Genomic DNA, 15,440 nt, shown 5'->3' with positions numbered 1-15,440 from the left:
AAGGAGGGGGCTTTGTAGAAAACGAAGCGTTTGAGAGAGGCGGGGCATATAGTACCTACAATAATGTACAGTATTTGAAAAATAATGTGTTTTTTGAACATTAAAGCATGTCAACATATTCTGTTACACCAAATACACAAAATAATGATCTTTAAAAAAGCATCATATGACCCCTTTAATCATTATATACACAACACATATGAATATATGACTTTATAGCTCACATTACAGCATATATACCTTTAAATATAAAATTAACAAATTTTATGCTAAATAAAAAAATAACATTAAAAAAATCTGGAAAAATCTCATTGAGGAGAAACCGGGGCTAGTTGTCACATGGACTGTATTTCACTAACTATCATTTTATTATTATTTATATATACTGTTACAATATGTATTAATATTTTGAATTAGCTTTTAGCTTAAGTTTTATTTTGTTGTGTGCTTTCAACAATCATTATTATATATTTTTTTTTAGATTATTTAGATATTAACAGCAGATTCCCGCTGTGACAACATGGCCCGCTGTATGATCAAATGTTTGTGTGTGTGTGTGTATATATATATATATATATATAATGGTACACAATACACACAAAAAAAAGTGAGAAAAAGTGAGTGAGAAATGTGGACAACTAGCCCCGGCCTCCCCTGCTTATTTAGTGGTTTATTACATGCTGAGATATTACAGTACAGTTTCAGAGTTTGAGTTCTAATGTTTGTGTGTGTGGGTGTATATATATATATATATATATATATATAATGGTACACAATACACACAAAAAAAAGTGAGAAAAAGTGAGTGAGAAATATGGACAACTAGCCCCGGCCTCCCCTGCTTATTTAGTGGTTTATTACATGCTGAGATATTACAGTACAGTTTCAGAGTTTGAGTTCTGACCATCAGTGGTGTTTACCCGTCTCTCTCCTGAACATTAACATCAGCACCAGCTGTGATTAACAGTGAAGCTGCAGCAGTGTCTCCGGTTATGACCGATACGATCATGAGGGGCGTCCCGAACATCGACCTGAGGCATTATAAGGTGTAAATCAGGTACAACTACAACCAGACACTGAATGTTTATGTTAGTGGTCCTCTCACCTCACATCCGTCCTGTATGAGGTAGCCTACTGCAGGAGGGGCAGGTGTCCTCCAGCTGCGGCCCAGTGCAGAGCGCAGCAGCCCGATCCGTCCCGAGAGCTCCCCTTCACCACATTCAGGTGCCCGTGGAAACACGCGAGCATCAGGCTGATTCACCACACACACACACACACACACACAAGACCAACATGTTCAGACCATGAGAAACACACAAAAGAGCTGATAGCACTGGAAGAAAAGCTCCTTCACTGATGCACCAAAAGCTGAACTCCACTAGAACACAAAACACATGATAGATAGATAGTAAAGCCCTTCATCGCCGCCATCATTAGAGGAGTAAAGTCCAGCTTGTCAGGAATGTCCACATACAACTCACATTCTCATTTTTATTTGGTTTAACTTCATATCCTAAAATAACAAAAACTGAAGAAAAAAATGATTATAAAAAATATATATACATATTAAAAATAATACTAATAATAAAAATTACAAAATTACTAAAACTTTAACAAAGTAAAATGAAAATACACAATATAAAAAAAAACTAATTAAAAACTAATTAAAAGTATAGTAGTATCTCACTGATATTAAAATAGCACTGGTGTGAGCCCTGATGATTTAATTATTTATAATTATTTTATTACATTTATTTTTCCAATTCATGTTTATTTGTATAGTGCTTTTCACGATACATATCATTTTAAAGTAGGTTTACAGGAGATACATGTTTCTACATTACAATTAAGAGTAATTTGTTATTAGAGGTGACTGTTAAAGCGATGTTCATATGGCAGAAATGTACTGTTTTAGGATAATACAAATCATGCAGTAAATTAATGATGTATTCAAGCAGAAACGATGAACACGATTAAGGCAATGATTACATGTTGTGATCATGACGATTATAATGTAAGGAAAAAATAATAATTAATTTAATAATTTGCCACTCCTGGTTTTTGTAAATTTTAAAAACTTTAAAAAAGCTTTTTAAAAACTTTAAAAAGCTTTGTCATTACAGCAAAGTAGCAGAAGGTTGAGAACCACTTCACTAGAAGTCCTTTGGGTTAAAAGTGTCTGCCAAATGCATTATGTAAATACACATTTTGTGAATGAAAAAAAACACACTTTATCTAAACACTAAATCATCAGCTAAACTGGTGCAAATGTTGAATGAATCTCACATCGACTGCAACACTCGACAGAGCTCCAGCTCATCGCTCTTGAGGACGGCGTTGTGAAGATTCCTCCCGTTCAGAGGCTCCTCTGAGAGAAAAACAATCACACACACACACTTTTATTTGATTGCTTTACATTTAATAACATTAATTTTCCAACTGAGGGTGTCTGTAAATGTCCCTAAAGGAGGTTTGTCAGATTTAGTTCACTTTCAAGGACAATTTTATACCTAAACTATACACAGAGAGACTGTATGACACAAAACAGGATTAACTTACATTTAAAACAAGTATGTTACTTGAAATAAAATAAACAATAACTGAAATATAATATAACTATGAGTCACAACAAACTGTGCAGCACAAATCATTTGATTCTCATAAAATATCATACTAACTCTGACTGAATGGGTTGAGGTCAGATTTTAGTCTGTCGTTTGTTTTGTCATGTTTTGTGTCTTTACTTTCTGTAGAAGCAGAGGAACAAATCGTTCAAGAACGACCCAACACTAGTGGCGCTAGTAAACACGTCCTCTCTGCGCTGTCGAGTCAGTCGCGCCGCTCGGTCTATTGAGCCGTGCCTATGACAGGTCAGCGCGGCGCGAACACTTTAATACCGCGCTGTTTCGTCCCACATTTAGGTTGTTTGGCTTCCCATAAGAGACTGATGGGTAATAGCGCTGGTGACCAGACGGCCACGTGACCTTCAGTCTGAATGTGGTGGTCTTTGGTTCTAGATTCTCCACCGTGAACCGCGTGTTGTACCCCCTAAACAGGCCATAAACATCCAGAAAATACAGTCAGATTTTCACAACTAACCAAGAACTGTTGCATGATCAGCTCAGCTGTTCTGCATTTACATATTATTCTTTTAGGAGACGAAATATGCATTTAAAAGTCCTCTATCCACCTTTTTTTTTCTTACATTTGAAACTCGAATGTGCGCGGCTTCCGGTGTCATTCGCTTTCAGTTATTTTAGCTGTACAGAAACAGTCCGTTATGCTGTTTAATATCGCAATTATCATATTCTTTTCACTTATTATCATAACCATAAACACACGGGTTTGTAGCTCAAACTGTTTTACCGTTTACTGCACTTCCATTTAGCCTACTTATTCCGATTAATGCGGCTAATGAATCGGAAGTCTCGCACATTCAAAGAAAACAGCTTTCTTTCGCGTTGCAAAATAAGGTGGATATTGTTCAAAACATCTGCTGTTAAATGATGGATATAAGTAGTTTGATAAGTCTTTTATTCACTTATGTATCTCTTTATATGTGTGTTTTCTGTCGTTCTTCTGCTCCAGGATGAAGCAGGTCTATAGTTTCCCAGTGGATCAGTCCACTTCGTGTCGTGTTCTCGCGTCCAGATGAGCTCGATGCTGTGATGACTCACCTGTCCTACAGTCACCTGCTCACCTGCTGGACACGTGAGCACGAGCCTGCAACACTCTACCACTAGATGACACCAAAAATAGCAAAAATGACTGAGACAAAGTGGAGTTACAGTTCATTTAAACTTTATTGATTCTTTTTTTTAAAGCTGTAGATTTCTGTTTCTGTTCTGTTTTCTGCAGATTATCATGCTTAAGGTGTTATAAACATATCTATATTAACCCTCTGGTGTTGTTCGGTCGTAGACGGAAAACAAATGTTTTGAAATCTACGGCAGTCACTATGTGACCACAAAAAAAAACAAAAAAAACGCGGAAATGGTCATAAAAAAATAGTCACACTTGTGTTGTTCGCGGTCAAAAATGACCACCATTAGAAATGAATGGGAAATTTTTGAACAGGAAATTTTATTCCTGTTCATTTTTCTTACATTTTTGTTGAATTTTGTTATGTGTAACAAAATGTCTTTCTCTGTGTTCAGGTTTGACTGTAGTAAAATTAATGCAAAAACTGACATCTCAAACAAAAAAATCTAAACCTTTACAAAAAGCTGTCTTTGAGAATGTCTAAATATATATCCAAATCCACAACTTAATAAAAATAAGAATTTATGTCTAAAAACAACTAGAGAAACCATGGAATTGCAGATGTTTTTTTTTTTTTTTTTACTCCCACCAGATGGCATAAATCTGCCTTCAAAAATTGGATTTAAAAGGCATTGTCTCTATTTTAACATGAAATACTGCCATAATTGAAAAGTAATATAAAAATATTAGGAAAACAATTTATTATTTCCAATGGAAAAAAAATGATCATAACTATTGCATAAATATTAATTAGTATCATGAAATTATCTCAAAATACAAAAGAAAAAATATTATCATTGAACAAAAATATATTACATTGATTTTAATGAAAATAAAAAAATGTTACATTTCAGGTGTTCGGTCACTTTTGACCGTGAACAACACAAGTGAGACCCCCAAATGAACAATAGCCAGAGGGTTAAACACCTATCTATTATAAAACTACAAATGAAATACCTATAGTATAAAGCAGGGCTGTCTAAACTCGGTCCTGGAGGGCCGGTGTCCTGCAGAGTTTAGCTCCAACCCTAATTAAACACACCTGAACCAGCTAATCAAGCTCTTACTAGGCATACTAGAAACTTGAAGGCAGGTGTGTTGAAGCAAGTTGGAGCTAAACTCTGCAGGACACCGGCCCTCCAGGACCGAATTTGGGCACCCCTGGTATAAATGGTCAAATGCATATTACCTGCAGGGTCCACTGGCAATATGAACCTTAAAATCAATAAATAAACCGATCCAACTGAATACTCAATGTTTTGATAGGCTGTATCGCTATTGTTGCTATAACAACAGCTGCCGTATAGGCCTACATGTGAAGTGTGTGGAATGTAAGTTATAAGGGAGGCCGGGGCTAGTTGTCACACTTTTTAGTGAAAATATTTCTCAGTGTAGGCATATATTTGAAATTCTATTTGTGTATACACATACAAACCTTAACGTCTTGACTACATTTCCATCATTATTACCCAGAAAAAGAAGAAGAAGAAAAAAAAAACAGTTAAACGCATATTTTTGCTGGCCATGTTATCACATTAAAATATGATGACGATGGAATTGATCTGTTTTGTCTGGTTGTATATGTGACCATGCGCAGCTGCTCGGTGAATTAACTGGATTAACCGGGCAAGTCATGCGCCCGCGGTCTCGACAGCGCTCCTGTCCTGAGTGCGCACACGAGAGCGCAGAGCCACAGCACACCGGCGTTTCCAGTAGCGTGGGGTTTCCAGCACATTTCCAACTTTACGGAGGTTTTGAGGGTGTTTTTGGACACCTGCACGAGCACAAACGAATGATACGTGTGATCGGTCCTTATGGGAGTGAGTTTGTGAACTTCTTATAATAATGACATGCGTGCAGCTGCTCATTATGGCTGGAAACAGCGAGATCTCAGAAGGAGAACTCAAGAGAGAGGAGGAATCTGATCTGTTTGAGTTTGGAGATGATCTGGAGCTCAATCAGTTTGATGGACTGCCATATTCCTCCAGATACTACAGACTCCTGCAGGAGAGGAAAACTCTGCCTGTTTGGAAATACAGACATGAATTCATGACTTTGCTGGAAAATAATCAGATTCTTTTAGTCTCAGGCACAACAAAGACTGGCAAAAGCACACAGGTGAGTGTTTGAGACCCATGCATGCTTATTAATCACATTTCTACCACTTTTTGCTGTTGGTAGGATGCCAGACAGATGTCTAAACTATTCAATAAGTTCAAGCTATATCGATTTGTTTACTAAATTTGGCTGTACCTTCTTATCTGGAATATGCCATTGCTTTGGCATTCACCATGGTGTTAAAATTCAACAAGCTCAGATTTCAGGAGAATCTCAAGAAAGTGTGTAAATATAGCATCTGCTTTAACTGCATCACACTAATAATGCTGGAGAAGCACTAAAAATAACCTGGAGAAACATAAGGCCTCACTGCCATGAACACTTTAGAGTTTGAGAGCTTGAACTTTGCTTTTCTTTTCTTTTCTTACTATGGAAATCAATATGCTATTGAACAAGACTGAGTCCTGTCCAGTGTTGGGGGTAATGGATTACAAGTAACGCAAGTTATGTAATCAGATTACTTGTAAGTAACTAGTAAAGTAACGCATTACTTTTTCATTTAGAAGGAAATATCTGAGTTACTTTTTCAAATAAGTAACTCCAGTTACTTTGTTTCCATGTATTGACTGACAGCTCTGGTGTTGCCATGTTGAGAGAAATCAGGAGACGTAACGCATTACTTTCCATAAAAAGTAACTAAGTACCGTAATTAGTTACTTTTTTTAGGGAGTAACGCAATATTGTAATGCATTACTTTTAAAAGTAACTTTCCCCAACACTGGTCCTGTCACAGTTGTACATTGTTGGTAGTTATTGTTTTATTATTGTCGCTTTGTGAAAATTAAAGTCTAGCTATTAATACTGTGTTTATGACTAATCAATTGAGAAAATTGACTGTTGTACATATCTTGGAATAACTAGGCATCATGTAATTATTATTTATATCTTGTATTGGATTCACAAATCTCCTCAGCTTTATATAATTTGTCAGTAAATTCATTAAATGCCATTCCATTGCAGTTCAGATTCCAGACATGCTTAAAATTGAACATAATAGATGAACAATGCATAGTTTCAGCAGTGCTTGTACATGATATGAGTTTCATACCTGCTGTTTTGAGGTCTCTCTGTCTCTCAATGCATGTGGCCTGATCATGACGTCTTAAATCTGAGCAAATATACTTTACTAATCATTTTAAGTGAGGTCATCAGTTCTGTGTGGTGAGACTGTTTGCTGTGAGTCAGCTGCAACCATTGTGTTGAAGCCTATGAACAAACACTATCCATTCAGCTGATGGTTTGGTCAGTCGTAACAGACTTTTTGCCTCTGCTTTCATTTTTATATCATTTCAGTTTAGCAATTGTAAAAGAAAAATATATATTTTAGAAATAATACATTTATTTAGTTTTACACTTCTAAAAGTTTGGAATAGTTCAGATTTGGTCATGTTTTTGAAATAATCTCTTATGCTCTGCAATATCAACCAATATCAATATCGATAATAATAAGAACCATTAATATTAATAATAGTGCACCAATAATAATTGATCATTTTAGAAATCAGCGGTTTAGATGATTTCTGAAGGATCATGTGACACTGAAGACTGGAGTAATGATGCTGAAAATTCAGCTTTTCCATCACAGAAATAAATTACATTTTAAAATATATTCAAATAGAAAAGTTTGTTTAAATTGTAACAATATTTCATAAAAGTTTTACTGTATTTTTTATCAAATAAATGCAGCCTTGCATAAGAGACTGCTTTCAAAAATATTAAAATGTCATAATTATTCCAAACTTTGACTGGTAGTGTAGGTAGTTTTATTTATTTATTTAAAAACATGAAAGCCTTAAAATAATGTCTTTAATATGCAATTTTGCATGTCAGGAATGTTTAAGGATACTCGAAACAAGTACTACTGATTAAGAACTGATTTTTTTTTTTCAGCAAAAACAGATCCACAAAAAAAAAAAAAAAAGAATAAAATCATAATTTTAAAAAAGTAATGGGATTTTTTCATGTGTTTTATCATGTGAAAAGTTACAAATCAGTAGAATCTGTGTTGATTTGGCATTTTTGCATACTTTGCATATTGCATTTTACGATTTGCAGTTTGTAAATGTGCGGATGCGTGTGCATTGTGTGTTAAGTGGAAATAGGAAGCCTTGCATCTGTTCAGTTCACCCGACCTGCCTGTCCTCAGCAGATGCTTTTGAGATTTCCCCAGACTGCTCAGGCTGAAGGTCTAAACCTGCAGCTGTTAAACAAGTCAAGGATGGCTCTTAATGTGGACCAACTGCAGAGGAAGCCGTCCACAGGATACTGAAATAACTGTCATATTTGATTAACATTATTTATTTATTTTTCTGAAGGCTTCTGTAATGTTGTAGTCGAGTGCATCCAGGTGCTGATAGTATGTGTTCATGTCTTCAGATCCCTCAATGGTGTGCAGAGTTCTGTCTGTCTGCGCAGTACCAGCACGGTGCGGTGGTGTGCAGTCAGATCCAGAGGCGGCAGGCTGTTGATTTGGCCCTCCGTGTTGCAGACGAGATGGACGTAAACATCGGCCACGAGATTGGATACAGCATCCCGCTGGAGACGTGCTGCTCCAACGATACTATTCTCAGGTCAGTGTGAAACTCTCATGCATGCAGCCCTCAAAAGTGTGAAAAACCGCACTGAAATGATCCACACTGTTACTGAAGGTTTTCGAGTTGGGGATATTTTAGTTTTGTGCTTTGGTTTGTCCAGCTAAAGCACGAGAAGAATGTGCCGTCCTCTCAAATGTCTGAAATACTTTTTGCTTTATTATATACGGGTCACTGGAGGGCAGCGAGGCATTTCTCGGTCTCTCGCTTTGCTGTAGATTTGGTTATGGAGGATAGCGCTACTGAATAATCTCTGCCAATATGTTTTTTAGGGGGGAATTTTACCAAATAATAGTGTTTTGGCGTGCTTGATTTATAATAATAAAATAAAATATAATATTCATCAATATTCATTGATACCTTAAATCATGTAATTTATTGAGAAGTGTACTATTACTTTTCTAAGTGATTGATCAGATGATAGAAAAACATCTTTTAAATTTTATTTTATAAAGAAATGTCTAATCAAATTACTTATTTTATTTAATTTTATTATAGAAATATTTCTAGTCAAATATGTCTAAGAACATATTTTAAAAAATAAAAGAAAAAATGATTTTATAAAAACATCTAATCGAATATTATTTAATTTTATTACAGAAATATGTCTAATCAAATGTCTAAAACATTTTAATAAAAAACATAGGAACTTTTTTTTTTATTTCATAAAGAATTGTTTGATCAAATGTCTTGTTTTATTTAAAAAAGTGTCTAATCAAATGTCTTATTTTATTATAGAAATATTTCTAGTCAAATGTCTAAAAACATAAAAAAAGAAAAAAAAACATATTTTAGTTTATAAAGAATTGTGTCTAATTAAATGTCTTATTTTATTATAGAATTATTTCTAGTCATGTCTAAAAACATGTTAATAAAAAAGAAAAAAATCCATATTTTATTTTATAAAGACATCTAATTAAATGTCTTATTTTATTTTATTATAGAAATATGTAAAGTCAAATGTCTAAAAACATATAAATAGAAACAAATATATGTATGTGCATATTTTGTAGCATATTTATCTGTAAATATCAAAACCTAAACTACGTCTTGGTTGCAGGTTCTGCACTGATGACGTCCTGCTGCGGGAGATGATGTCAGACCCCATGCTGGAGCATTATGGGGTGGTGGTGATAGACCAGGCCCACGAGAGGACCGTGAGCACAGATGTTCTCCTGGGTCTGCTGAGAGAGGTGCTTCTCCAGCGGCCCAAGCTCAGGGTGGCGGTCCTGTCCGCTCCGCCTGCTTCAGACACGCTTCTCGCACACTACGGGAACGTCCCATGCCTGCACCTGGACGCCCCGTGCGCCGGGGAAGTGATCCACAGCAACAGCAGCAGCGCTGAAAGCTTCTATTCGGCACTGAGACTCGCGCTGGAGGTCCATCGGTCCAGAGAGCCTGGAGACGTAGCTGTGTTTTTAGCATCTGAGCAGGTGAGATGAAACGTGTTCGTGGATTAGAACCAACCCATGATCCTTTATGCATTACAGTTTATTGTAGCAATAATGCAAGCATAAATTATCTGGACAATCAGCCAGAGTTGACCTGGGATGATCCTGGAACTGGAGAGTTGAGTATTAACACTAAAAGTGAATATTTGATGAATGAATGAATGCATGAATGAATGCATGCATGCACGCTCACTGACCAAATAGATAAGAGAATTTATGTGTTGATTTTTACACTAATGTTCAGAGATTTTTATGTTTTTGAAAGAAGTATCAGCCAGTGCTGCATTTATTTGAGCAAAAATACAATATAAACGGTAAAATTGTGAAATAATTTAGCAATTTAAATGAACTGTTTTCTATTTGAATATATTATAAAATGTAATTTATTCCTGTGATGCAAATCTGAATTTTCAGCATCATTACTCCAGTCTTCAGTGTCACATGATCCTTGTGATCATGCTGATTTGCTGCTCAAGAAACATTTCTGATTATTGTTGAAAACAGTTGTGCTGCTTTCATATTTTTGTGGAAACCGTGATTATTTGATGAAAAGAAAGTTCAAAAGAACAGCATTTATTTGAAACAGAAATCTTTTGTACATTATAAAACATTATACTATCACTTTACTGTCACAATTGTCCACCATCAAATGCCTCTGTGATATTCTGGTGTGTAAACATGATATGAGTCCCATCTTCAAGTTGCTTTTCTAATAGCACACCAACAAGGGAGCTAGTTGCATACAGAAAATGGGGTTGGAGTTTGTTCAAATCCCTAATTGTAACTTTTATCAGTAGTAATAGTGATGCTTGCTGTAGCAAACAGCACTAACACAATGTTCTCCATTTGGTGTTCAGCACAGTCAGCAGCGTCTGAATGAATACGTCCACTCGGCTCTTTCACTGTTACTGTGACTCTGCCCTTTAAAATCACATTAATCAAATCATATATCTAATTGAGGTGAGGTGTGCTGTTACTTTTCTAACCCGTTATGATTTTCATCTGCTGGATGATAAAACGGTTGTAAAAATCCAAGACTTTCATTAAATGAGGGACCTAAGCCATATTCAGAGACCAGAATATCACAGAAACATCAGTGTGCAGGACTCTTTTCACACAAGACTGTAAGAAACCACCTAGCAACCACCCAGAACACCTTAGAAACCACATTGAAATGACCAAGGATCTATCCAGAATACCCTAGCAACAACGAAGCAACCCCCAGAATACCCTAGCAACCACCTAGAATACCCTAGAAACCACATAGCAACAACTAATCATCATCACAAATACCCTAGAAACCACCTAGCAATGACCAAGCAGCCATTTAGAATATCCTAACAACCACCTAGCTACTGCTCAGAACACCCTAGCAACCACCTAACAACCACCCAGAACACCCTTTTTCCTGTTTTCATGCTTGCTGAAGGTAATGATTGAAAAGTAGTTTGACCAATAACATGCAAGCATTGTACATAATGGACCAATCATGGCGTGTGAGAAGGTGGGATCTACGGCCAAAGCGATGCAATTACGCGTGCATATTAGGTGTGTTCGACTTAAAAGCAGTTGGACCAATCATGGCGTGTGAGAAGGTGGGATCTACGGTCAAAGCGATGCAATTACACGTACATATTAGGTGTGTTCGACTTAAAAGCAGTCCGATCAGTGTTTGACATCAAAGTACCACGAGAGCGCTTCGAAAGCATAACCGTCTGTATGGTATTTTGATGTCATACACCAATGTACACACGCAAACAAAGCCAAAACCTAGATATTTTAGGCAATATAGAAATCCTGGCCAGGACGCGTCCTGGGAAAATGCCACGTATGGTCACCCTACCCTAACAACCATTTGAACACCCTAGTAACCACCCAGAACTTAGAAACCGTATAACAATGACTAAGCAATCGTCCAAAATACCCTAGCAACCACCTAGCAACAACTAAGCAACACCCAGAATAGCGACCGCCAAGCAAAGACTAAGAAACCACCCAGAACACCCTAGCAAACACCTAGCAACCACCAAGAATACCCTATCAACTATTAGAACACCCTAGCAACCACATAGCAACAACTAATCATCATCCAGAATACCCTAGCAACCACCCAGAGCTTAGAAACCACGTAGCAATGACCAAGCAGTCATTCAGAAATCCCTAACAACCACCTAGCTACTGCCCAGAGCACCCTAGCAACCACCTAACAACCACCCAGAACACCCTAGCAACCACCTAGTATACCCTAACAACCAATTGATCACCCTAGTAGAACTTAGAAACCATCTAGCAATGACCTAAGCAATCATCCAAAATCCCCTAGCAACCACCTAGCAATGACCAAGCAACCATCCAGAATACCATAGCGACCACCAAGCAACGAAAAAGCAACATCCAGAATACGCTTGCATCCACCCAGAACAACCTAGCAAACATCTTGCTCTGCACTGCTCATTTTTCCTCTCGGAACATGTGTAGAAATCTTTATTGTGATTAAAAGGGGTTATTCATTGTAATGTCTTAAACATTTATGCATATATATAAGACATATATGACATTAAAAATTAATGAATGAATACATGTTTATAAGACTTTATAAATTTAAGTCTAACTTTGTCTTGTAATTGACCCTTCACAAATGTAGTCATTTTTTAAAAGAAATTCAAACAATAAATACCGTTTTGTGGCTCTTTAATGTGTCGTGACAGATCGCTGTAGCACCTCAGTTCAAGAACCGATTATCTCTTCCTCTTTACTAGTTATAGCCAGGGTTGCCAGGTTTTCACAAGAAAACCACCCGCCCAATCGCTACTCAAAACGAGCCCAAAACTAGCCCAATCGCATGTCGAGGGGGTCCCCAGTTAAAAATCACGTTCCAGGGGGTAAAATACAAATTTTTTTGCCGGGGCTCCCCTGCTAAAATTCGCATTCCAGGGGATAAATATAATGTTATTGGAGTCGCTTCAACCCGCGGACATGAAAAACAACCCACGGCAACAGCGTTAAGTAGCCCAATTCCGCGGGAAAACCGCAGACTTGGCAACGCTGGTTATAGCATGAAATAAACATGAATGAACATCAGAAGGTAACTTGTTTCAACTGCAGAAAGACGTCAATACACCGTTTTTCAAGTTCAAGTCCACTGACGTTAATCTACTCTCCTGTCTGGTTTGTTTGTTGAAATCATGTCAGATCTTCCTCTGGATCCGCAGATGGCGAAGGCTCTGTTAGCGTCCTGCGAGTTCGACTGCGCTAGCGAGATGCTAACCATCGCTGCAATGCTCACAGGTACTGCTTGAACACAGACTGTAAAATGTAGCCGACTGATTTTCAGTGACTAATAATCCGTCGACCGTGTGTTACAGATTTGTCGTCTTCTTCTTCTTATTATTATTATATTAATATGTTTCATATTTATTATTAGTATAAGACATTAAAATGAATTCTAAACTTTTATTAATTTTTCATGCCATGTATGTGTATATATAGAGAGAGAGACATTGAAATTAGAAATATAATATTTTATATACTATTAATATAATTATATATTTTTTATAAAAAAATGTATTATTTATATATTATAAAAATTTATTATAATATTATGTATAAATTATATATTGTAAGTCCAAAATGTATTCAGACACCTTCAACGCTTCACACATTATCACAGTTTATTCACTATAGTTTATAAAATGGTAATAAAATAGGACAAGAACTCAGAGTTAAACTGTGTCAGAACAAATTCAGCTTGATAATGTCCGATAATACTTAAGCAAAATATGGTCAGGTCAAAGTGTCTGAATATTTTTTAGTCCCACATTTTTTATCAATTTTACTGGTAGTCCACTGTATGAGGAATTTTTGGGTATAGTATGTCACATAACATGTGAGAGCTATATAAATATAATATGTCACAGTTTTTTATTTTGCTATCCTCACATAAATGAACTATAGTGTCCTGCACCCACTAGTAACAAAATATAAAAAATTATATTTTTGGTTTGACTGTAAATTTATTATTATTGAAATATATATTTCAGAATATATATATATATATATATATAGAGAGAGATGGATATGTATTAAAAAACATGCTCAAACTCCACCATATGTTTTGCGATCCATCTGCCTTTATGCATCTGTTTCCATCAGCACCAAGCTGCTTCATCGAGCCTCCCGTTGGCATGGTAACAGAAGTCATGCGCTGTCATGTGAAGTTCCAGCATCCTGAGGGCGACCACTTCACCCTCATCAACATTTACAACACCTTCAAACGCAGCCAGAAGGAACCATGTGAGTGACACGCTTTCTCTCATGAATGGGCAGGTGAACAGCAAGGGTGTGTTAAACGTCTGTGTGTGTGTGTGTGTCAGATTTCAGTCAGGAGCAGTGGTGTGAGGAGTACTTCCTGTGCTGCGACGCCCTGCAGACATCAGACGCCATCAGAGCCCAACTCACAGACATCCTCAAACGCATTGAGCTTCCTATTTCAGAACCAGCCTTTGGCACCAAAACCAACGCACTCAATATCAAGAGAGCACTGCTCGCTGGCTACTTCATGCAGGTCTCAAAGCATATGTTCTTATGAACATACAGCGGGTATAGAAAAGAATCACCCCTTTAAAAATAATCACATTTTGTTGCTTTGTAGCCTGAAATGAAGATGGACAGTTTTTGTTTTATCCAGCTGTATTTACTCAGTGCATTTTATAACATCCAAGTGAAAGATATAAATAACACCAACATTAAAAAATTTTTGAATCACTGAGTTGAAAAAAGGATCACCCTCCTCCTAAAAATGACTTGTAAACTCAATCAGGAGCCAGGAGGAAACTGGTCAGAGTGGCGACCAAGAGGCCGACAGCAACTCTGAAGCAGCTGCAGGAATTTCTGACAAAGAGTGGTCATTGTGTGCATGTGACAACAATATCACAAATTCTCCACAAATGTGGCTTGTGTGGGAGGGTTGCCAGAAAAAAGCCACTCCTCGAGAAAGGCCACATGCAGTCAGACTGAGCTTTGCCTAAACACACCTTGAAGATTCTGAGGCAGATGAGATGAAGATTGAATTATTTGGCCTCGACACCAAACGATATGTCTGGCGGAAATCCAATAGAGCTCAGCATCCACATAACAGCATTCCTCCAGTAAAGCATGGAGGAGGTGATGTGAGGTTTACCTTCCAACATGACAATGAGCCAAAGCACACAGCAGAACTGAGCACACAGTGGCTGAAGGCTACAAAGCAACAAAATGTGATTATTTGAAAGGGGGGTGATTCTTTTCTATCTCACTGTATGCATAAAGTTTTTTTTCATGTCTTAATATATTATTTATATATATGTGTATTTTGACTGATATATAATTGTAATGTATATATATATTGTATTATATTATCCATTTACTCAATTCCACATTTTATATATTTTTTATTTTGTTTTATTTACTCGTTTACATTTTGTATTTTATTTTTTATTTAGTTTTGTTATATATATATATATATATATATATATACATA

The 15,440-nt window shown here is 36.6% G+C and overlaps 1 protein-coding gene and 1 pseudogene across 1 annotated transcript in view; one reads left to right on the top strand and one right to left on the bottom strand.

Annotated features, from left to right (window-relative positions):
- The window catches only part of LOC107740865 (fibronectin type 3 and ankyrin repeat domains 1 protein-like), an 8,541-nt pseudogene extending 3,044 nt beyond the window's left edge, over nucleotides 1–5,497 (bottom strand).
- The window catches only part of LOC107740863 (putative pre-mRNA-splicing factor ATP-dependent RNA helicase DHX32), a 14,846-nt gene continuing 4,345 nt past the window's right edge, over nucleotides 4,940–15,440 (top strand). The window contains exons 1-6 of the mRNA XM_016553387.1: nucleotides 4,940–5,880; nucleotides 8,257–8,450; nucleotides 9,532–9,910; nucleotides 13,111–13,210; nucleotides 14,075–14,215; nucleotides 14,296–14,486. Coding sequence (XP_016408873.1) covers nucleotides 5,608–5,880; nucleotides 8,257–8,450; nucleotides 9,532–9,910; nucleotides 13,111–13,210; nucleotides 14,075–14,215; nucleotides 14,296–14,486 — 1,278 coding nt within the window. The 5' untranslated portion in view covers nucleotides 4,940–5,607. The remainder of the gene's footprint in view (nucleotides 5,881–8,256; nucleotides 8,451–9,531; nucleotides 9,911–13,110; nucleotides 13,211–14,074; nucleotides 14,216–14,295; nucleotides 14,487–15,440) is intronic.

This window comes from Sinocyclocheilus rhinocerous, unplaced genomic scaffold, assembly GCF_001515625.1.
Source record: "Sinocyclocheilus rhinocerous isolate Xijiao unplaced genomic scaffold, SAMN03320098_v1.1 scaffold1908, whole genome shotgun sequence".
NCBI classification, from domain to species: domain Eukaryota; kingdom Metazoa; phylum Chordata; class Actinopteri; order Cypriniformes; family Cyprinidae; genus Sinocyclocheilus; species Sinocyclocheilus rhinocerous.
This window is presented reverse-complemented; position numbering and strand designations above follow the sequence as displayed.